Source organism: Carya illinoinensis, chromosome 14 (assembly GCF_018687715.1).
Source record: "Carya illinoinensis cultivar Pawnee chromosome 14, C.illinoinensisPawnee_v1, whole genome shotgun sequence".
Taxonomy (NCBI): Eukaryota; Viridiplantae; Streptophyta; class Magnoliopsida; order Fagales; family Juglandaceae; genus Carya; species Carya illinoinensis.
The window spans coordinates 30,905,680-30,928,460 of NC_056765.1; the positions used below are offsets into that span (position 1 = coordinate 30,905,680).

At 38.3% G+C, this 22,781-nt stretch overlaps 2 protein-coding genes across 3 annotated transcripts; one reads left to right on the forward strand and one right to left on the reverse strand.

The window, feature by feature from the left end:
• The first annotated feature begins 578 nt into the window (after nt 1-578).
• Nucleotides 579-16,184, forward strand: LOC122294489 (DNA topoisomerase 6 subunit B). Of its 2 annotated transcripts, XM_043103267.1 has the most exons (19): nt 579-785; nt 892-944; nt 1,443-1,540; nt 1,754-1,859; nt 1,947-2,084; nt 2,248-2,299; nt 2,434-2,498; nt 3,643-3,749; nt 4,059-4,161; nt 4,323-4,408; nt 4,511-4,707; nt 11,765-11,880; nt 12,027-12,112; nt 12,390-12,462; nt 13,943-14,034; nt 14,220-14,358; nt 14,432-14,526; nt 14,624-14,798; nt 15,730-16,184. In XM_043103267.1, the coding sequence occupies exons 1-19, from the start codon at nt 692-694 to the stop codon at nt 15,877-15,879; spliced, it is 2,025 nt and encodes a 674-aa protein (XP_042959201.1). In that variant the 5' UTR covers nt 579-691; the 3' UTR covers nt 15,880-16,184. The 2 variants fall into 2 exon arrangements, with proteins under 2 accessions (XP_042959201.1, XP_042959202.1); XM_043103268.1 differs by lacking the exon at nt 15,730-16,184 and having other exon boundaries at nt 14,432-14,522.
• Nucleotides 16,185-17,789: 1,605 nt separating this feature from the next.
• LOC122294490 (beta-glucosidase 12-like) lies at nt 17,790-22,398 on the reverse strand. Its single transcript, XM_043103269.1, has 13 exons — nt 22,198-22,398; nt 21,988-22,057; nt 21,349-21,407; nt 21,126-21,201; nt 20,941-21,018; nt 20,737-20,824; nt 20,316-20,571; nt 20,071-20,186; nt 19,685-19,902; nt 19,503-19,534; nt 18,692-18,794; nt 18,483-18,591; nt 17,790-18,206 (listed from the first exon to the last, which is right to left on the reverse strand). Exons 1-13 carry the CDS (start codon nt 22,363-22,365, stop codon nt 18,035-18,037), a joined length of 1,545 nt encoding a protein of 514 aa, XP_042959203.1. The 5' UTR covers nt 22,366-22,398; the 3' UTR covers nt 17,790-18,034.
• Nucleotides 22,399-22,781: the final 383 nt, after the last annotated feature.

Here is a 22,781-nt window from a genome sequence, read left to right on the forward strand (position 1 = left end):
ATGACTCCAACCCTTCATTCTCATGTTTGAAATTCAATTTGCAATTGCCCCTTTAATCTAAAAAAATATGTAGGGATCTATCACTCATAGAGGTCTAGAAAATGAAGTATGAGATTTACGCATAAATTTTACAAAAATAAACTTACAATAATATAATTTAATGCAATATATATTAAATTTATAATTTGACATATCATATAGAAAATATCGTCATTGCACAAATTGGTAATAGCACTTAGCCATCCACTTGTTAAAGTTATGAAACATTTTTATCATTAAAAAAGTGTAATGTTAAGGTGATTATCAAATGTGCATACTAATACAAATAAGTTTTTTTTATTCATTTTTTAAACATTCTTAATCATTAAGAAAAAATTAAAAAAATAGAAATTCACTAATAGTCACTTTCTTAATTATTAAAAAAATAAAAAAAATAAAAAAATATGAGTGGACATTTTTAATAGTCATGGTATCATTTTCAAAAAAAAAAAAAAAAAAAAAAAAAATCAGTTGAGGAATGTTGGACCGTTTGATAGAAATAAACGTCAAAATAGACCAAACGACGACATCATCCGCCTTGAGAACGGCCACACCATAGTTAAAGTGGCCGTTCCTAACTTCCTAACCCTCGAGGGAAAAGACACCCCTCTAGGCTCTAGCTTTCAGAGTTGAAATTCTTCGCGGCATTTCTATGGAGACCGGAGGTAGCAGCGAGAGCCCAGCGGAGCCTAAGAAAGGCAAAACCAAGACCCCCAGGAAACCTAAGGAAAGCCTTCTCAAGCAGAGTCAGTATCTCTCTCTCTCTCTCTCTCTCTCTCATGCAAACTGTATATGTATTTATGTACCTTGTTCATATCCCTTGGGATAATTTGGTTTGCTTGTCGCTTGCAGAGTCTCCTGCTGAGTTCTTTGCAGAGAACAAGAACATTGCTGGGTTTGATAACGTTAGTCTCATTTACTTGTTTTTCTTTTAATTTTCTTTCCTTTCATTTTAATTTTAGTAAGCTTTAAGCGAATTTTTTAGTTAACGATATCAACAAATTTGATAAATTTGAAAAAATTTGTTCTCTATGTTAATCTGATTTTTGGGAATTGGTTGCGGTGTATTTTGATAGAAAATCCCAATTTTGAGTGTGGAAATTAGAGTCGGAAATTAGCAATTCACGTTTTATTTTATTTTATTTTTTTATAGTTTCTCATCAATGTAGTTTATGATTGACTCAAACCTCGTCCATAAGGAAAATTACTGTTTAACATTTTATAAACCTGAAGTTTGTTATACGTTAATGTTCAGAAGTTTGGGCAGACCGGATGTAGGCCGTAAATTATTCGGCATTTCCATCCCTATTGAAAACCACTGAGTTTGAAGTAATGCTTGCTTGTTTTTGTTTTATCTTCCGTTCTTCTAATTCTGTTTGTCATTATTATTTTGCGAATTTCAGCCTGGAAAATGCCTTTACACCACTGTTAGAGAACTTGTTGAGAACTCACTTGATTCTGCAGAGTCCATATCCGAGCTTCCCTTGGTAGAAGTAACAATGTAAGTCTACTTGTTCATGAACGGATGATCATGCAAAGCGAAGGGAATTATGCATAATAATTGAAATATTTGTTATACTTGAGAACTTTTGTATGTAACTTCACTAATAAATGATGTGCCTAAGAAGTATGGCTTTCGCTGAGTAATTTCAAACAGAAATGTATGAGTGTGAATCTACGGTATGTTATCTTGGAATTGACTTGGCTGTTGCAGCGAAGAGATACGGAAAAGCCAGTTTAATTCCATGATCGGTCTTGTTGATCGGGAACGAGTTGATGAGGAATTATATGATGACTATGAGACAGCTAAGGCTCGAGAGGTGTGTATGCTTGTATTTGGTCTTTTCCTTTTTTCTCCCAAATTTGTAGAAAATTCATCATGTTGTCTTTTGTTTTCTGGCATGCAGAAACGTTTAGCCAAGGAAGCTCGAGCTCAAGAAACACAAGCAAAGAATGCCACCCTTGGGAAGAAAGTCAAAGAGCCTCCAGTTTCAAAGGGTATGAAGGGTCGAGGTGAGGCTTCGTTTTACAAGGTGACATGCAAGGTGTGACCAACTTTCCTTCTCGACCTGCTTCTTCCATGCAAATGCTTAATTTGTTCATTTGTGTGGTCTTTAGTTTGCTGATTATATTGGTCTGATTAGTGGACTGATTCGAAACTTGTTTCTGAAGCTGTAAAATCACGTCTGTAAATGATTTTATTTGTAGGATAATGGGAGAGGAATGCCACATGATGACATCCCAAATATGTTTGGACGAGGTTTCGTTCTTGCTTGCTAGCTCAACTTTCCATTTGACAGAGATTTGTATGCGCATGGGTTTCAATTTTTCTCTTAAATAGAAGAGCACTTGATACTTTGTTAAACCTTGTTGCAACTGTGTTTATTCATGCAGTTCTATCTGGGACAAAATATGGCTTAAAGCAGACACGTGGAAAGTTTGGTCTTGGTGCAAAGATGGTGATTTTTTACTTTTTCTTGCAAACATGCATGGCTTTTCATCTGTTGTACCTGTAATTGTTAATTTACACGGTCACACAGGTGTATGCATAAATATTTACTATATGCAACTATTTTGCTTTGCTCTCCAAATACAGATCTCAGCTTTATTTTCTGCACTTGCCAATAGCTTTAGGGTGCATTAAGCTGTCCCATGGGAATTTAATGACTGCACTGATTTTACATAGAAATGGAGTTCCAAGGCATACTTTCGAGGAAAAAAAAAAAAAAAACACACAGAATCCCAAGGTATGAATGAACCACCTTGATGCTAGGGGTGTGCTATGGGTGAATGACTACATGGCTGCATGGAAGGCAAATAAGGAAGTTAAGACTTTATGGGAAGATAAACATGCATGTTTCACATGAGCGTCTAGGGCAAGGAACACATGGACACGTTTGTGCCATAGCTGGATAAATAAATAAAAAAGATGGATAAATAAAAGAGTCCCAAGGCAGCCGATCTTCCAGAAGAGTCCAGTTTTTAGTCCAGTAAAGATGTTGTGCATGCTACGTATTCTTTTATTTTGGCTTGTCAATATTAGATGAGTCTATTGTGATTTGAACTCAATTGTTATTCCATTCTTACAGGAACGTTGTTAATTGTTTTTATTTTAATCATGGGGACTGCAGGATGAGAATCATCAATGAAGTATTTTCCTTTCAAACCTTGTGTTCGATAGAGGCTAGATTACCTCTAAACAACTTCTCATTTCATATTTTCAAGCCAAAATAGGTGATAGACGTGGCAAGGATCTGTCATGTTTTTTTTCGGTCAACGTCTATACATTCGATCTATTATGCAGTGTTGTAACAGGGTGTATGTTATACGTTAAAATGTCATAAAATTCCAACTTTTATTATTTCTAATATCGGCTATACATTAATCTATTTTCATGTTACATTCTCTTGTTAAAATGATATTAGGGCAATAGGGTATATATAAGACATCCGATGTGTGCATACAAAATACAGTGCAAAGGAAACCTACTAACTTAGATTCCCACACAAAGAGAAGCTTAATTGCATCCTCTAGTTGGTATGCTTGTCGCCCTGAAGTTTAGAGTAGCGCACAATATAATTCAATTCATATTTGCTTATGCAGGCATTAATTTGGTCTAAGATGAGTACTGGACTTCCTATAGAGATCTCATCATCGATGAGGGGCCAAAATTATACTTCATTCTGCAGACTTGATATAGATATTCAACGGTATGACTTTGCTTTTTAAAGGTCACCAAGCTTTAACAAACTTTGTTTTTTTGATACATGGGGGAGGGGGATTTGATCCTTGGTTCTCCTAGTGAGAAACCAAGGTGTTGCCAATTGGTCTGAAGGACCTCGGCAGCTTTAACAAAGTTAATATCTATGTGACATCATGAAGTTTTATCTGAAGTTCCATGTAAGTATGTTTGGTCATGGCCCATGGGACTTGTTTTAAGCTTCAAACATTACAAAAATGTTCTCAGTGGTTTAACTCATGTTCATAGTCATAAAAAGATGCCTTATGTAATTTTTCAGGAATATCCCTCACATTCATGTACATGAGAAACGGGACAACATGAATCAGTGGCATGGAGCCGAAATTCAAATAGTCATTGAGGGAAATTGGACAACATACCGTGTATATTTCTTTACCATTTTGAATATATCATCCTAGCTTCAGAATTTCTGGAGTACTCCAAACTTATGCTATATGATTTTATCATGTTTGACAATAATGATTGAGAATGTTCACGGGGGCATCTTTATGTTAACTAAAAAGTTTTCTATGGGTGTGCGCAGTCCAAAATCTTGCATTACATGCGACAAATGGCTGTTATAACCCCTTATGCCCAATTCCTTTTTAAGTTTGTATCAGATACACCTGAGTAAGTCTCTCTCTCTCTCTCTCTCTCTCTCACCCCATTACAGATGCACATAATTATCTTAATTTCTTTCTGTTGTACATGCATGTTACTTTTTTCATGTAGAAAGAATGCTACCATAAGATTTTCTCGGAGAACAGACGTAATGCCTCCAGTTCCTCTTGAGACAAAGCACCATCCCTCCTCTGTTGATTTGCTACTAATCAAACGTCTGATTGCGGAAACTTCAAAACAGAACCTTTTGCAGTTTCTGCAGCATGAATTTGTGAATATACCTAAAGCTTATGCTGAACGATTGATTGGTAAGTATCAGCAACTAAGTTTTTTTAGTTGATTGGTAAGAACACATGCTGCTCTGGCTGTAATTTTATGCTACTATTTTACATTGATAATGAAGCAAGTTTTGGAGGTATTTGGTTCATTCGACTTCTGGTAGATAAAGCAGCTATTAAAGCTATGCCTGTCAATTGAGTTGGTGATTTTGGATTAGCTGCTAGGATATTGGGTTGTTTTACTCTCTTTCAATCAGTAAACTTTTCAACCATCTTTGCTCATGCTAGTGCCCCCAGAATTTCTTGGATTTCTTGCAATATGAGACTAAATGCCATAACATTTATTTTTATTATGCCTCTTATTGGTGCTGTTGGTCTCCACAGAAAGAGATTCTCCTTTATTGCTAAAAAGCAGTTAGAATAGAAGTTTATATTGTCCAACTTTTATGGTGAATGTGGAGATCTTTTGAACAGAGCAGCTATGTTCAAGAGAAGAGCATATTCTGTACAATTGTATGTTGTTGAAACTGAGAGTTGGCACAGTGGCAGAACTCAAACAATTATATCAATATTGGATTATAGGGGAGCAAGAACAATTGATTAAGCTATGTTCATATATGCTTTACTTATCCCCTGCCTTGTGAGTTCATATTATAATGAACAGATACTCTTTTTTTTTTTTTTTGATAAGTAAAAGATAAATATTATTGATCATAAAAAAAGGCATGGCCCTTGTATACAGGAAGTATACATCAGGTACCTAAAAACATTCTACGAGCTAGGAAACAAAGACAAGAAATCATGAACACTGTCCCCATTTAGTACAATAGCAGAGAACCAAAGCAATAAAGTTTGAAAGAAAAAGTTCTTTAGCTCCTCCATAGTGCGTTCCTTGTCTTCAAAACAACGCGCATTTCTTTCCAACCAGGTACACCACATGATACATAATGGAATCATCTTCCATGCTGCTGCCACTTGTTGGCACCCTTGTATCTTCCTCCAACTCCCCAGCATGTCCACTACTCTCAAAGGCATAACCCAAGCCATGTTGACCCTTTGGAAAATCTCATCCCATATCTCCCTTGTGATCTCACAATGTAATAGAAGGTGATCCACTGATTCTCCATTTTTTTTGCACATATAGCACCAATCCATCATTACACACCCCCTCTTCCTCAAGTTATCCGTGGTCAAGATCTTCCCAAGTGCTGCGTTCCAGACGAAGAAGGCTACTTTGGAGGGTACACGCGACCGCCAAATATTCTTCCAAGGAAACGGAGGGTGGTTTTGTGTGGTCAAAATTTTGTAATACTCCTTTACTGTAAATTTCTTCTGATTATTAAACCTCCACTTCACACGGTCACACTGTGCCATAGGAGTCCCCATGGAGTATAGAAGGCTGAAAAGATCTGAAACAGAAGATAATTCCCAATCATGAAAGTCCCTGTTGAAGAGAACATCCCACTGAAAAGTGCCATTATAGAGAGACCGCATATCCGCAACCGAAGCCTCTCTATTAGCGGCAATACGATAAAGGTTCGGAAAAGCTTTTTCCAATGCATGCTCTCCACACCACACATCCCGCCAAAAACCGATTCTATTGCCTTCTCCCACAACGAATCGAATATGATTCTCGAAACAAGACCACCCCCTCCTTATAAACTTCCATAAACCCACACCATACCCCCCTCTCCCTTCGTTGGAACACCAACCGCCCCAAGTATCTCCATAGCGAGCGACAATGATTTCCTTCCACAATGCATCCCCCTCCGATTGGTATCTCCATAACCATTTCCCTAAAAGAGCTTTATTGAAAGTTCTCAAGTCACACACTCCCAGCCCCCCCTGTACGACTGGATCACAAACTGTCTTCCATCTAACCAGATGAAATTTCTTCTCCTCCCCCATGCCACCCCAAAGGAACGCCCTAAAGAGTTTCTCAATTTTGTTTCCCACCCCTGCTGGCAAAGGGAACAAAGATAGAAAATAAGTGGGAAGGTTCGTCAGGGTGCTCTTAATAAGAGTGAGTCGACCCCCTTTCGATAAGTACATCTGTTTCCAACCAGCCAGTCTTTTCTCTATCTTCTCCACTACCCCATCCCAAATCGCTCTAGCCTTAAAAGTAGCTCCTAGAGGTAGGCCCAGGTATTTCAAAGGCAATGAAGACACCTGGCAATCCAAAAAACTAGCTAATCTGCGTATATTTGGAGCCGCACCCACTGGAACCATCTCAGACTTGCCAAGATTCACCTTGAGCCCCGACACTGCTTCAAAGCAAAGTAGCAATGCCCGTAGAGTTTGGATCTGATTCCTATTTGCTTCACAAAAGAGTAGGGTATCATCTGCAAATAATAAGTGAGAGATCATAACCGTGCCGTTACCCACCTTGAAGCCAGATAAGAAACCTCCGCTAACAGCTGCCTGAACCATTTGGCTAAGAGCCTCCATAACTATAAAAAACAAGAGGGGAGATAAAGGGTCTCCTTGCCTCAGTCCACGAGAACTGTGAAAGAAACCAGCCGGTGTACCATTTACTAAGACTGAGAATCTAGCTGTTGAAATGCAGTGATGCATCCAAGCAATCCATCTATCGCCAAAACCACTCCTCCTAAGCATATACAGAAGGAACTCCCAATTCACATGATCGTAAGCCTTCTCCATGTCAAGCTTGCATAAAATACCTGGTTCGCCCTCCCTCAGTCTATGATCCAAACACTCATTTGCAATGAGCACCGAGTCAAGAATTTGTCTTCCACGAATAAAAGCATTTTGAGGCTTGGAGATAATCTGTTCCAGTGCTGGGCTCAAACGGTTGGCAAGGACTTTCGAGATAATCTTATAAACACCACTAATCAAGCTTATAGGGCGGAAATCCTCAATAACCGAAGCCCCGTGTCTCTTAGGTATGAGGGCAATGAATGTCGCATTAAGAGATTTTTCAAACTTTTGAAAAGAATGAAATTCACTGAAGACTTGCAAAACATCACCTTTAATGATGTCCCAACAAGTTTGGAAGAACCCCATTGAGAACCCATCCGGCCCCGGCGCTTTGTCTTTGGCCATACCAGAGATGACCTTGTAAATCTCGTCTTCCTCAAACGGTCTCTCCAAAGCAATCACACTCTGAGAATTGATTGTTTTAAAGGACAGGGCATCCAGCTTTGGCCTCCAACCAGCCGGTTCTGAGAGGAGACACTCATAATAATTCCCAATATGGTTTTCTAACTCTGAAGCAGAAGATATCACCTGGTTATCTGAGTGTAGAGATTCAATGGCGTTGCTGCGCCGGTGTGAATTGGCCACTTTGTGAAAGTATTTCGTGCACTTGTCACCTTCTTTCAGCCAAAGAGCTCTGGATTTTTGGCGCCAGGAAATCTCCTCAGACAACAAGACCCTCTCTAGATTTGCCAAAACCGTACCCTTCCTCATAAGTACCTCCTCTGAAGTCTCTCCCAACAGCTCCCTCCTCTCAAGTTCCTGCAATTCCTCCAAGAGAGTAAACTTCTGATTATCAATATGGCCAAAAACTTCCAAGTTCCACTTCTTCAGATCTTGTTTCAGTGCCTTCAGTTTACCTGCAAGAATAAAGCTTGGAGTGCCAATGAACTGATACGAGGCCCACCAAGTACGGACCATCTCTACAAACCCATCCGCTGCAAGCCACATGTTCTCAAACTTGAAGTACCGGCCCCCACTATGAATACCCCCACAATCTAAAAGAATAGGAAAATGGTCTGAAAATATTCTGGCTAGCCGTTTCTGACAAACCTCCGGATAGTGTGCTTCCCACGTAGGAGAAACGAGGAATCTATCCAATTTTGACCAAACCCGACCGTTTGACCAAGTGAACTCGCCCCCTGTAAGGGGGAGATCCATGAGATCCAGCTCAAAGATGAACTCGGAGAACTCCTCCACGGCCGCAGAATTCCGGTAGTGCCCTGATCTCTCACTGGGGAAGCGAGTAATGTTAAAATCCCCCCCCATGCACCATGGTACATCCCACACAGAGTGCAGACCTGCCAACTCTTCCCAAAGCCTCCTCCTTTCTCTATCCACATTCGGCCCGTAAGACCCTGCAAAAGCCCATGCCCACCCGTCAACCACATTTTTGAAAAGAGTCGCTACCGTATAATCCCCGACACACTCCTCAGTCGCCTCAACCACTCTTTTATCCCACATTAATAATACTTCGCCTGAAGCTCCCAAAGAGGCTAGATAGGCCCATCCCACATGCGAGCACCCCCATAAACTCCGCACAATTCTTCTATCAATAAAACTAAGTTTAGTTTCTTGAAGACATACCACATCCCCCTTCCACAACCGCAATAAAGATTTGATACGGAGGCGTTTGTTGCGATCGTTAAGCCCCCGCACGTTCCAAGATATAATCTTAGGCTGCATGTAAACCGAGATTACCCCTCCCTTTCACTCTATCCCTACCACTGCTTCCCTCCTTTGCATCATAATTAATGGAGCAAGTTAGCCTTTTAAACTCCCTGTTCTGCTTAGTCTCTGACTTTGACCGCCTCTCTTCAATTGCCATAAGAAGGGCCATAAATTTATCTTCATCTCCTTCATATGAAATCCCAATAACAGCTTGTATCTCCTCCACCTTTTTGAAAACCCAATTAGATGGGCATTTATCATATTTAAAACTAGGTGGGATTGTGCATAAAGGGGTTAGCACAACCCCCTCCCCATCAGAGCAATCTTTATCAACCAACGCCAACTGAAGGGACCCTAAATCTGCAACTGCATCACATTTTCTAACAAACTCATCTCTGGCTATCTCAACGACTTCAGAAGGCTTCACTATATCGATAGAATTGCTCTCCTCCACTCTAAGACCATCCTGCTCCTCTATTACTCGAGAAAAACCATCTGACGGAGGCCCCAATACCCACAGACCACTCAAAATTTTTTCGGCCGGCGTCAAAGGGACGGCGAGGCCTCCCTCCATCTCGGTCGACCCTGTCTGTGCACTTTCCGGTGCAAAACTGGCCACCCCAGGTTCAGTCGCTGGCCTCTCTTCCCTTCGTACAACGGCAAATCTAGCTTCTGACCTTTCCGGCACATCCTCCGTCACCTCTGGCCTCTCCGGCGAGACTTCCGACCCCTCTGGCCTCGGCGGCGAAACCCCTACCTCCGGCGTTAGCCCCTGACCCATACCCGAAGGTTGGTTTGTCGATGGACCTATGGAGCTCGACGGCGTCGTATCAGGCTGAAGGGCAGACTGAGCTACGTGTTGGACCTGGGCTTGGGCCTGGGCCTGGGCCTTAGTCTGGGTCTGAGCTTTGGCCTGGTTTGTAGGTTGCGATTGTTGGGCCTGCGCCTGGGCCATGTGAGGAGTTTGAGCCTGCATAAGTGTTTTACCCGGGTGTGGACCTGGGTCTACATAAGATTCCTTAGGCCCTTGTGGCCCATCTATTACCAGGCCCTTCCCCTTAGCATTAGATCCCACATTTACAGGGTCTTCATAAGCCGAAACAAACTCTTGTTCATGGTCCAACTCGGCAAGGGTGCTTATCTCCTCAACGCAGCGTTTCAACACTGCCATATTCACCTGCAGAGTCCCCATCTGTTTCTCCATTTCAGCCAGTGCATGCAGCACGTTTGCCATATTAAGCCCCGACACCCTCCTGTCAAACTTCCCACAAGTCTGAGCTATCACCATAGGGGATGGCTCGCCTGTCCTCTCTACAGGTTTTGGGGCTCGAGACAGCACTTCCCTGTACGAAGGAAAGGGGCCCTGCGGCGGAAGTAAGGGCTGGGAGGATGAAGACCACCACTGTGATTTTCCTCTGTTTTTCCTTTCCACGACAGAGGATGCTGCAACCATATCCTTCAATAAATCTCCAAGGTTCCTCCACCCTACCCCCCTTCTCCCTTCTGGTATCACTAGCATACCACTTCTCTTCCCTTGACCAAACTCTGATAAAGATAAAAACCTCCCATTAGAGTTATGCTGCCGCTGCAAGACCAAAACCTGAGAACCACTTCGTCTTGATCTGATGAACTCAGAAGAGCCCCCCCCCCCCCCGCCTAGAACTTCCTGCACTGAGGCAGCCAGCCAACCCATGGAAGCTTGGGCTATGAAAATGTGATGCACTGTACGACAACTACTCTCCGTGCATCTCCACCATCTCTCGTTTAATTTTTCAAACTCAAAACACTTCTGTTCAATCATAACATTTATCAATATCCCCATCCCAACGTAACTACTTCTAGAATAAAACAAACTGTAACTAAACACCACTACACATCACCATCATCAAAGACATGAAAGTAATGAACAGATACTCGTGATTGGCTGATACTGATTTATTTCCTTCACCTCAGGATTCAAGTCCATCTTTCTTAACATTTTTTTCTTCAACATATACTGAGGAAGCTCTTGGAGCGTTCCTTATTTTGACTGGGAAAAAATAAGAAAAGAGATGATATTGTATTGTGGCATAAAGATCAAACCCCTTCTGCCAACATGGTTGGTAGTGGACAGTGGGTCAATGTTAAAATTCTTTAGACATCCATTTGTGTCAGGTCTTATACAGGCACTGGAATTGGATAAGAGCCATTTAAGCATCTAATCAGAAATATCATTCTATCAAATAAATGTTTTACTGGTTCTTAGGAGTTCTTAGGAGAACATATTGACCACCTTTTATCCATCTTGGATAACAAGAATGTATTTTTCATCCATGCATTACTTTTTGATAGTAACTGATCTTTTGCTACCGATCAAAAAAGTTACTGAGCTTTTGTGGTTTATGAGTCCTGCTAAAAATGGAAAAAAAATAGAGGACAGCTAAAGTTTTTGTCCTCTAACAGCATGTTGTAGTGATGTGTCATGCTATGGCCAGGTTTGTATAAGAACCCTACGGCAAATATGTGCAGAATCTGTGCCTTTTTATACCACCATTTTTGCTACATTTGATGCTCCATTTTGATTGTTAAAACTGTGGATCTGTTGCTAAATCTGAATAATTCAGCCTAATTGTCAATAAGTTTGAATTATTTGTGGCCTCCATTATTGTTGCTTTTGTTGTTAGATGCCGAAGTTGATTTATTGTGTGGTGATTTTTCTCAGGTGAGATGGGCCCAGAGTTTAACCCCAAAATGCCTATCAAATCTCTAACATCTCAACAGATAGTTCGCATTCATCAGTTGTTTCGTCAAGCTAAGTTTGATGACCCTAGTGGTGATGTAAGCCTTTGATCAGTAGCATTCAGCTATTCTGTTAATTTCATTTCGGTCTTGTTTTAGTTTCTGATATGTTATGTTGCTTTACATATTCATACCTTTACACATTATTTTTCTCATTTTTCGTATTACTTAGAACCTGTTTTCAGTGTCTTAGTCCTGCAGGTGAATACAATCTTCGTCTTGGGATTATAAAGGAGCTGCAACCAGACATGGTGGCAACTTATTCAGGCAGGTTGTATTTATACCTGAGTTTTCTAGATCTGTTATTTTTTAAAATTTCTTCTATTTTTTTATGAGTAACCAAATACTTTATTAAAATTAAAAGGGTCTAGTCCAGATACATAGGATATAGTAAATTCCTTGTATATAGTATAGTAATACATTTTATGTATTTGAAGGAGTGTATATTGTCAGTGATAGATTGTTGTCCTGCTAATTGATTTTGATATATTTACTTAATATACTGCTATTTAGTAAATGTGATTTTTCTCTTTTACCATTATATACAGTGCTCAAGTTTTTGAAGGCCACCCGTTTATTGTGGAAGCTGGTGTTAGCGTGGGAGGCAAAGATGTTAAGCAAGTATGTGAGATATACTGGGGACAAATAACTAATAAATCAAATCAGTTCTAGAAGCTTCAAAGCTGTTAGATATGATATTGTTCTTCATTGTGTTGGTTTGTTAAAGACATTCTATATGAAATATCTTAGTCATTACAGAATTTAATTGATAAATAAAGTGGAAAAGGAGGCACTCTTCTCTTATAGTTCCTACCTTAAAACTTGTTTTCTTCACAATGAGGGACTGGTTGGTGTTGTGTATAGGTGGAAGTTTTGGCACCCGTTCACAAGAGGGTTCTGTTGTTAGTGTTGCATGTATCTAGACTTGCACACGTGACAGATTGCAGTTTTACTGTATTCATCTGTACTTTAAATGAAGTTCATATTGCAATAATTAGTAAGTAGAGAAGGTGCTTTCTTCACTTGGACAGCGGCTTTAGGGAAGATTCTTACCTTGGACAATGTGAGGAAGAAAAGGGTGTTGTATTGATCATTGGGTCTTGCATGCTTGATAAGAGTGGAATCTGTGGATCACCTTCATTTCCACTATGAGGTTGCAAGCCTTCTAGGGAGCATTGTTTTTTAGCATCTTTTAGATTGGGTTATCCCTTCTGAACCGGTGGATCATTTAACATGTTGGAAATGACAGCTTGGTAGCCATCAATGCGAACTTCTATGGAGGATGACCCTGTCATGCATATTTTGGTGTCTTTGGAGAGAAAAATGACTGTAATTTCAAGAATTGCAAGAAATCAATTCTGGAATTCAAGTCTTTCTTTCTTTACACCCTATTTCATCAGATTGTGGCCCAAATTAGTGCTGTTTTATATATTCGTACTTTTCAAGATTACTTAACACCTTTTCATTTTGCTATTAATTAGGTGGATCTCTAGTAATTTTCCTGTATACTGGAGTAACACTATTTCTTGTACATAAAATTTACTGTGTTGAAAAAATGAAATGAGAAATATATATGATCAAAGTAAGAATAGCCTATGGACCCCCCAGGGGTTGGCTCAAGTGGTAAGGGCCTTGCTCTTGGTGCTATGCTCCCTTCAAGTCTAAGGTTTGAATCCTCTTGGGTGCAAAAAATTTCTAGGGTCCATCGGACTGGGGGAGTTTTCCCTTTCAATACCCGGGGGTGCACCAACCCTCAGCAAGGAGTTTGAATAGCCTATGGAATACAGTTCTTCTGGCAAGTTTCTTATACTAGAATATGATGTTATGTCAACCTGCTTTTAGCAGCTGAACAATATAAGCGGTAGGATCGGTAAAATATAGAAGAATTTATTCACACAATTGCACATATTGACTGTAACTTTTGGATGTGACTAGCTGAGTATAGGCATATGCATTCCAACTTTTGTTTTCTTGAGCATGCCATGTTGCTTAACCGTTAATTGGGCAAAGTGGAAAGCTCGTTAGATAGCAATGTTCATATTGTTGCTTGCTTTCTCATTGATTCCATGTTTACGAAGCATATTTTCTGTTTTAATGGCAGGGTTTGAACATTTTCCGATTTGCAAATCGGATTCCACTTCTTTTTGAGCAAGGTGCTGATGTTGTCACTAGGACTGCCCTTAAGAGAATCAAGTAAGATATGGTCAGCAGTCGAATAGTTTCTCTGGTTATCTTTCTTTTCACTTCTTTATATATATATATATATATATATAATTTGCTCTTGGGGTGGTGGGGTCAATTATTGTTGTCATAATACCTCTGGCAATGGGAAAAGGAATGAGAGTTTTGAACAGAATCTCACTGAAACATCTTTTCAGTTGGGGTAGCTACAAGATCAACCACATACAAGATAGAATCGGTGTTTTTGTAAGCATTGTGAGCACCAAAATCCCCTTTAAAGGCACTGGGAAAGAGTATATTGGAGATGATATAACTGAGATATCTACTGCTGTCAAGGTGGGGAGTTTTCAGTTTTTGTGTAACTCCATCACAAAAGGCTTAAGTAAACTAACAAGCATCATGTCTCCAGTCTGCTATTCAGCAATGTTGCATCCAGCTAAAATCCAAAATAGTGAAGAAGATGCAGGCACGTGAGCAGCAGGAGAGAAAACGAAATTTAAGCAAGTAAATCCAATGCTCATCTGTCCTGTGTGAATGAGTCTACTAAATGATGTTATTGTCTCATTTGCATGAATTTAATCAAGTTTGTATCCATTGGCAGGTATATCCCAGATGCTACAGGTGCTGTGTATGATGTTTTGAGAGAAATGGCGCAGTCACATGTGTCCAAGAAGAAACGTTATGATGATGAGGATGCAGAAGTATTAAGCAAAGTGTCTGCTCGGGTAATTACAAAAGAAACACTGAGGGAAAAGCTTGCTCAACACGTTGAACAGGTGAGATCTCAACTTGGATGGTTCCTGAAATTGTAGGAACTTGTGATGAACCTCAATGTTCAACAATACAAATTGGCTTCTGGAGACCTATTAAATTATAGGCCCTCAAGTGTATGGGTCGGGTACTCCCTAAGACAGTTCAAAGCGAAGTACAAAATTCGGCTTTTTCAGATAAGGGATCCCTCCAGTTGAGCACAGACATCCTTCACTTAAAATTGAAAATTAGATGGATTGGTTGCATCATTTTATTATGTCTTTCAGAGGAAAAATAAATGCTTGTTTATGGATCAAACCTCGTGAAAGAGACATGCACAATGAAATGTTTGACCAATCTGAAATATATCTAGCACCTTAGACCGAACCAATGTCTTGTTTATGTATTAATATATGGGATATTTGGTAATTAAATTTGACCAAGTTATGACATCTTCAAAATTTTCACTTGGATTACTTTGGGTCTCATGACCATGGTGACAACACTTTGGCTGAGGCGTTTCTTGTGCATGTGACAACTTTTGTTACTTGGGTACAAACAAATACTTTTTAGTTCACATAGCTACTACTCTTAAGTAAATTATTTCGCATATAGGGAATTTTATTTACACCGTGTAATGATATCTTAAAGAGTTAGCTAGCTTTTATTATGCGTGCATGCTTCTTCAGCAAAAGCGTTTCTGATATGTTACCAGATGTTTGTCTCTTCAAGGGACCGGCCGGCCTTGGTTCCTACAAATCCTGAATACCAAAATCCTTCTCACACAAACACAGGCCAACATTCTTGGACATGATATGGCTCTACCTTGTTGCAATATAGTTACTAATACTATTTGGAAGATTTCTAGTTTATACACACGTATTTATTTACTTTCGGGGAAGAAAGACGGGGAAAATGTTTGAAGTACATACGTGATCTTTTCACCTGTATTTGCAGGTGGACTATGAGATGGCATTGGAGTATGCTACACAGAGTGGAGTGACTGAAGAACCCAGAGAAGCGATATATATAGAGTCACTAGAGGCTGAAAAGAAGTTCATCGACTTGCATAGTCCCATCTTCGTTTTCAGACTTTTCACCAACTAACATCTAGGATATTATTTAGCTTTTATTTTTTATTTTTTATTTTTTTGCAATTCTTTACGATTAGACAAAGATTTTCATTTCTAGTTTCTTCTTAACCCCTAGGGGTTGGCTCAAGTGGTAAAGGCCTTGTGCTTGGGGGTATGTTCTCCTAGGTCTAGGGTTCAAATCCCCTTGGGTGCAAACAATTTCTAGGGGCCATTGGATTGAAAGATTTTCTCCTTGAATTACCCGAGGTGCACTTATGGGAAACTCTTTGTTCCTGAACACCTGGTGCTAATAATAAAAAATTTCTTGTTTCTTTTGGATGTTTCTGCCATCAACTAATTACAATGTATTGAATCATTAAAAAAATAAAAAAGAAAAAGAAAAAATATTGAATATTAGATGCGGAATGCAACTTTGTATGGCGTGTTGTGATTTCAGTATCATAAATGATAGAATGCGTTTATTCTTTGCATGTTTGAAACGCTGCATCGATTCTTGGAGCGCTACATACATTCAGCTCTTCTGATACAGTTGGTGAGAGCTAAGCTGGCATGTGGTGAATAGTTAAGGGCATGTGGTGAATAGTTGAGGGCCTGTGCACCCTCAGGATTAGTCGGGACGTTATTCTTGGACACTTGGTGCCAATAAAAAAAAATTTCTAATTTCTTCTAGATGTTTCTTCCATCAGCTAATTACCTTGTATTGAGTCGCTGAAAAAATAAAAAAGAAGAAAAAATATTGAATATTAGATGCGAAATGCAACTTTATATGGTGTATTGTGATTTCAATCTCATAAATGATAGAATGCGTTTCTTCTTTGCATGTTTGAGAATGTTGCATCGATTCTTGGAATGCTATATATATTCAGCTCTTCTAATACAGTAGGTGAGAGCCAAGCTGGCCTGTGGTGAACAATGTTGGTGCCGACAGAATTGTTACTCATACATAGAATCAAGCCTGGTTTTAATCGATAAAATGCTATGGGGGAAAGGTCACTCATTACATTGCAAATACCTTTCTTCCATAGATAGCATCTTGACAAAGCTATGCGGCAATCTCAACATGTCTAAGAACCACTAGGTCATCTTGCGTCAACCTAATTGGATCTAAACTATTTCTTCTTTCCTCGTTTATACAAGGCTAAAGCTGCATTCTAAAGATAGGAATTAAAGTTAAATGTCCCCCACATTACAAGACTAAGGGTTGTTTGGATGTCAAGAATATATTAGAATATCTGTAAATAGTAGTTAACTAGTTTGAGTTAGGTTTTATTTTCTCCTGGCTGTCTCTTTTTTTCTTTCTCCTCTCTGTGTCTTTCCTCTCTGTTTATCTCGGTCTCTCTTCCTCCCTCTTGGTTGCTAACTCTCTCTCTCTCTCACTCTTGCCACTGTGTCCTCTTCTTCTCCTCCACCTTCTCCTCCTTGAAGCACCAATGGCCGGGGAACCATGGCCACGAATGGCAGTGGGTTTGCAAAGAGATTGCTGGCCATTCGTGACTGTGGTTCTTTGTAAAGTTTGCTTAGAAGTCAAATTTGTTACGTTTTGGATTTTTTTTTTTCAATTTGTTGTGTATTTGTATTTTGTTGGGGATTTGTTATGAATTTTTTAGTGTTTTCCAATTGTCTTTTCATCGTGGATGGGTAGTGAGAGGGGTGGGGTGAACGGTCGTAGGGGCCAATCTACCCCTCGGCGTCTAGATGAGGGCACCAGCCAATCAGAGGCGGTGCAAGGCTACGGTGGTGGGATACGGGTGAGGGCCACCCCTTGTCGCCCGGGGGGAGGGGGGGTTTGGTGCGGGTAACACCCCTAACGCCCAGTCCTGTGCATGCAGTTTGTTGGAAACACAAAATTTAATCTTGATGATCATGTCTTAATTATAAAACTTGAGAACATATAAAAAATGGGAAAAATGACAAACACCAAAATAAAAAGGACAACAGGTTGAATGCTTTATTATTGATCAATTCCTCAAGGAGCTTTCCCTTTTCATATATATTATTCAACTATCATTCCAATCAATATTATTAAAGAAAGATAACGACATTATTTGAAGATCACGCAGATGGAGAAGAAATGATCATCATCGATCTTTTGCTTATTTGTTAATGGATACCGTCAAAATGTTGACACAGCTAGCGTTGATAAAACGATCGAACATCTTCAGTTGGATCTAATATTTCTTGAGGAAATTCTTGAACCAATGAGCTGAAAGCTTTGGGTATCTTTTCAATTTATCATTAAAATCTATGAAGTAGATGCCAAAACGAACAGTGTAACCTGAATTCCATTCGAAGTTGTCCAAGAAGGACCAAGCAAAGTATCCCTTCACTCTCACGCCCTCCCTATTATATACATGAGGTCGCCAGGTAAGAAAAAAAGTTAAACACAGGCCATAGAATAATATTTGAGAGAGAGAGAGAGAGAGAGATCAGTACAAGCGCCATATAATCATTTTGAAAAAAGTAAATAAATATGAGACCTACAGAAAAAAAATAATTTTTTAATAATAGATCTTAATCTTTTTCAAAACGACTACACGTCATTTGTATACTCTACTATTGTATGTAGCATTAATTCTCATATATATATATATATGAATTAGCATGAGTACAACTTACTTGATAGCCTTGTTAAGATAATAAAGATGGCGATAGTAATAATCAATTCTTTGGGTATCCACAAGAGCTTCCTTTAGCGGCAAGGAGGCATTATTAAACTCATCAATACCTGCAATTAATTAATTAATTATATGCAGCACTAATATCAGGATCATATATACAGGTAGGGGAAAAGAACGAACAAAAGAATCAATAGATCTGGAAATTACCATTCTCAGTTATGTAAATTTGTGGATTATAATACTTCTCCTTTGTGTACTTCAAAAGATCACGAATTCCACTCGGATAAACATGAAGCCAACTTGAAGCAGCCTGTTAATTAATATTGAAACCGAATGGAGTCATTGAAATTTTTACTTGATTAATTACCAGTTTGAAATTAGAGAGATCTGGTCATTTTTAATTGAGAAATTATGCAATTTTTCATCTTAATTAGACTTTGTCGGTCGGTTTCAAACGTGAATATTAGACAAGATTTGAGACAGAGTAACATGATTCGAGATGGTCGATTTTTTTCTTGATTTTTTTAATACATTTTTTTATATTCTTAAATATATATTTTTTTAAAATCACAACATTATTAAAAAAATACTTCTTTAATTATTAAATAAAAAAATCAATCGATAGCCTTGGTGACTGTAGCTTTATTCTAGTTTGATTCCATTCTGTACTACCATAAAAACAAATTGGTACGTACAATGGCTGCAGTCACGGCCATTACAACGGTGCGTTTTATATATTTCAAAAAGTGTTGTTATCATATCATTTTTTGCTAGAGAATTATTACAATTATAAAGAGATTTTATGAAAATAAATATTTAAATTAATATAATTTCATATTATACGTTAAATTTATTTTATAATAAAAATAATTTTACAATTTAATATACCACGTCAAATTAAGATACCCCAGCTTGTGTGTAATAAGAATATTTTTATAGCTAATGCATGGATTTCTCGATCAATCACTTTCGATATATAGAAAAAGAATAAAAATGTTGATTTACTTAGAACACACACCTCTGGACCAATGAGGACTCCATTGCGCTCAGCTGGCATGCACAACAAAATTAAAGAAAATTAAGTATGGGTACCGTGTAGTAGTTAGTCTTATATATATATATAACACATACAAATGAATATGCTAATTCACATACTCCATGTACGTACGTAGAATTTGTGCGTGCATGCATGCAACTTACTTGTTTGATTAACAAGACTATCTGTCACGTAGCTTTTGTTAACATAATTATATGAAGGAGCATAGGCAGCATAGTTGGCAGTGTAGTAGTTTATTCCGATAAAGTCGTAGGACCCTTTGACCAGCTCCGATTGCGTTTCTGTGAATTTGGGTAATCGCTTTCCGACCAACGTTCTCATGCTGTGTGGATAGTCACCATTTGTCAAGGGGTCCATGAACCTGCAATTTGAATATATATATATATATATATATATATTATTTTATGTAAATTGTAATACGATGGTTGTTTGAGAGAAGGATGATCATGCAGTTTACCAAACAAAAGAACAGAAAAGATTTAAAAAAAAAAAAAACACTCATTCATGCAGAATTAATTTATTAGCATACCATCCGAACATGAAATCAAGGGCACGTGAAGCGGCGTCGACGTCTTGTTTGGAATTAGTGTATGGCACCATCCAATGGCACACATGGGTTATACCTATCACACCTTTTTGTACTGCCTGTACATGTAAACATGATGCATAAACGTACATAAACATGCAAACAATAATATTTGCATATAGGTGTGTGTGTTTGTGTCTATATATATATATATATATATATATATATGAGAAGGGAATAAATGGGACCTGATATTTCTGCTTGAAAACTTTAACAGCAGCAGCATGAGCAAGAAGCAGGTGATGGGAGACTAGATAGGGCTCAATGGCGGAATTTCCACCGGTGCAATTGGGACTATACCAGCTCGAACACCGGAAAGGTGCTAGTGTCCCTTGTGCATAACCTCCATTGCTGTATGTCCATGGCTCATTTAGTGTGATCCAGTGCTTTACTCTGTCTCCAAACTCTCTGAAGCAAAGGTCCGCGAAGTCCCGGAAATCTTCCCTGAATATATATAATTACATTTATATTAGACTTATTGCCTGGGGAAATATTAATTTGGGTCCCAAACTTGGAGATTTTTTTCTTAGTTTTTGCATAGATCAACAATAATCTAACCCATCAAATGGGTCCCCGATCAACAATATATTTGGGGATGCAGTCACTTACATAATTTTGTCACTTAGGAAACCACCATACTCATCGTCTAAGGCCTGGGGAATATCCCAGTGGTAGATTGTCACGAAGGGCTTGAGACCTGCATTCAATTAATATCTAAATCTCAAGATTAAATTATGATAATCAGCCGTACTACTTGATCATAATTAGATATTCAGGAAATGTAATACAATTATTAATAGACTGAAACATGACCTTTGGACAGGAGCTCATTGATGAGGTTGTTGTAGTATTTGATTCCTTCCCTGTTCACGCCTTTGCTAATCTTTCCCGCTGAAATTAGGCCCCATATGAAATTGTTAGTTTATATTTCTGAATTCCCCTTAGTCTTTGTCCTGAATTTTTGTGTCAGAAAAAAGCTTGCAAGAGAGGAATCTTACTAGGTATCAATCGGGGCCATGAAATTGAGAACCTGTACGCATCTGCACCCATATCCTTCAGAATCGCCACATCTTGCTGCAGTATACAAAAAGGCAAATTAACATGTTATGGAAATCTTTTGACAAAGGAATTTGTCCCATTTCTAGAAAATCTCTTAATTCTCCATGCATCTTCCTTTATATTTTTTCAAAACTTTAGAGGAGTAAAAGACATTAGACGTACCTTGTAGCGATGATATTGATCAACAGCTACATCTCCATTACTGCCATCCGCAATCAACTCTGCATATATATATATATATATATATATATATATATATATATATATATATATATATTTATTAAACAAATCTAATTATACTTGACTAAATTCGAAGAGATCCAATCAAGTTAAGACCACGTACGTGTGATCAGCTAGAGTAATAATATTCCATCCATTAGATGATCAATTCGTTTATGTTCATGCTATAGCATGAAGTCAAAAGATCAGGAAGGCCGGCATTGAATGAAATGATCCCTCGATGATCTTTGCATTCCATAATCTGTTTTTTCCTTTCTTCTTCTTCTTCTTCTTCTATTTTTTTTTAATTTTTAATTTTTAATTTTTTATCTTTTAACAGAAGTAATGTGAATAAAGGAAAAATTATATGAATATACCCAATACTTAATAAGGATATTATATATAGAAGTAATCTAGTGGACGTATCGACAACCATGCAGCTTGACTCTATTACCACAACTTTGGATTTCAACTCATGATCCTTGTCTTCCTGGTGATAAGGTTATTTTTTCATTTTTTTATATCCAGTGGGAGAAATTTGCACTGCGTTTCCAGTGCGCAGAGAGAGAAAGCTATAGAAACCTGGATATTTATGGGTGTAATAATCCCACATGCTTGGGCCTTTACCATCTTCTTTTGCTGCACCTTCATACTGAATCCAAACACACATCAATCAATGCATGTTATATATATATGCAATATATATTCTTGTCATCTTAGTGAAAATTAGGAAAAAAAGAAGAAAAAAGGCCTCAAACATGAAGAAAACAGCTGCATGCAGCGGCTTGTTACCTGATAAGCTGCTGATGCCGCCCCGAAAATGAAACCCTTGGGAAAACTGGTCCGGTTGAGGGACGAAATGCCATAGCTGGGTGTGATTTTATCCTGAGCATTGCTGTTAGCAAATGAGCCAACGAGAACTAGAAGGCCAAGGAGTACCAGATAGCCTCTCAATGCCATCGCTGTGAGGTTTGTTTTGGTGATCGAAGCTGCTGAAACTCACCTGCTATTTATAGAAAAAATGGCACATACGTACACAAAGCTCATTACGATTCTTTTATTTTATTTTACTTAAATATTTAAATAATAATGTTAACTCCGAAAAAGAAACGACTGCATGATACGTACCGGGACAAACTATCTCTATATTAATGTTATTTAATCATCGCAAATCAAACTAATCATAATGAATTAATTATGTTATATATATATATAAATTAGTATTTCCCTTATATTAATTAGAATTGCTACAGTTATAATCTTTTTTTTATAAAATTAAATTAATTATAAACTGATAATATAGTTTATATATAAGATCGATCTATTTGATATGATACTAATTTATGAAATCACCTCTTAATTACTAGTACGTACGG

What these genes read in the sequence shown, in the direction of transcription:
- LOC122294489 (XM_043103267.1), top strand. Translation starts at nt 692, where the DNA reads ATGGAGACCGGAGGTAGCAGCGAGAGCCCAGCGGAGCCTAAGAAAGGC. An exon ending in CCCTTGGTAGAAGTAACAAT is followed by an intron (nt 1,541 to 1,753) that starts GTAAGTCTACTT and finishes TGGCTGTTGCAG; the next exon opens with CGAAGAGATACGGAAAAGCC. An exon ending in GTGGCAACTTATTCAGGCAG is followed by an intron (nt 12,113 to 12,389) that starts GTTGTATTTATA and finishes CATTATATACAG; the next exon opens with TGCTCAAGTTTTTGAAGGCC.
- LOC122294490 (XM_043103269.1), bottom strand. Translation starts at nt 22,365, where the DNA reads ATGGCATTGAGAGGCTATCTGGTACTCCTTGGCCTTCTAGTTCTCGTT. An exon ending in CGGCATCAGCAGCTTATCAG is followed by an intron (nt 22,058 to 22,197) that starts GTAACAAGCCGC and finishes GTTTGGATTCAG; the next exon opens with TATGAAGGTGCAGCAAAAGA. An exon ending in TTTTCAAGCAGAAATATCAG is followed by an intron (nt 20,187 to 20,315) that starts GTCCCATTTATT and finishes TTACATGTACAG; the next exon opens with GCAGTACAAAAAGGTGTGAT.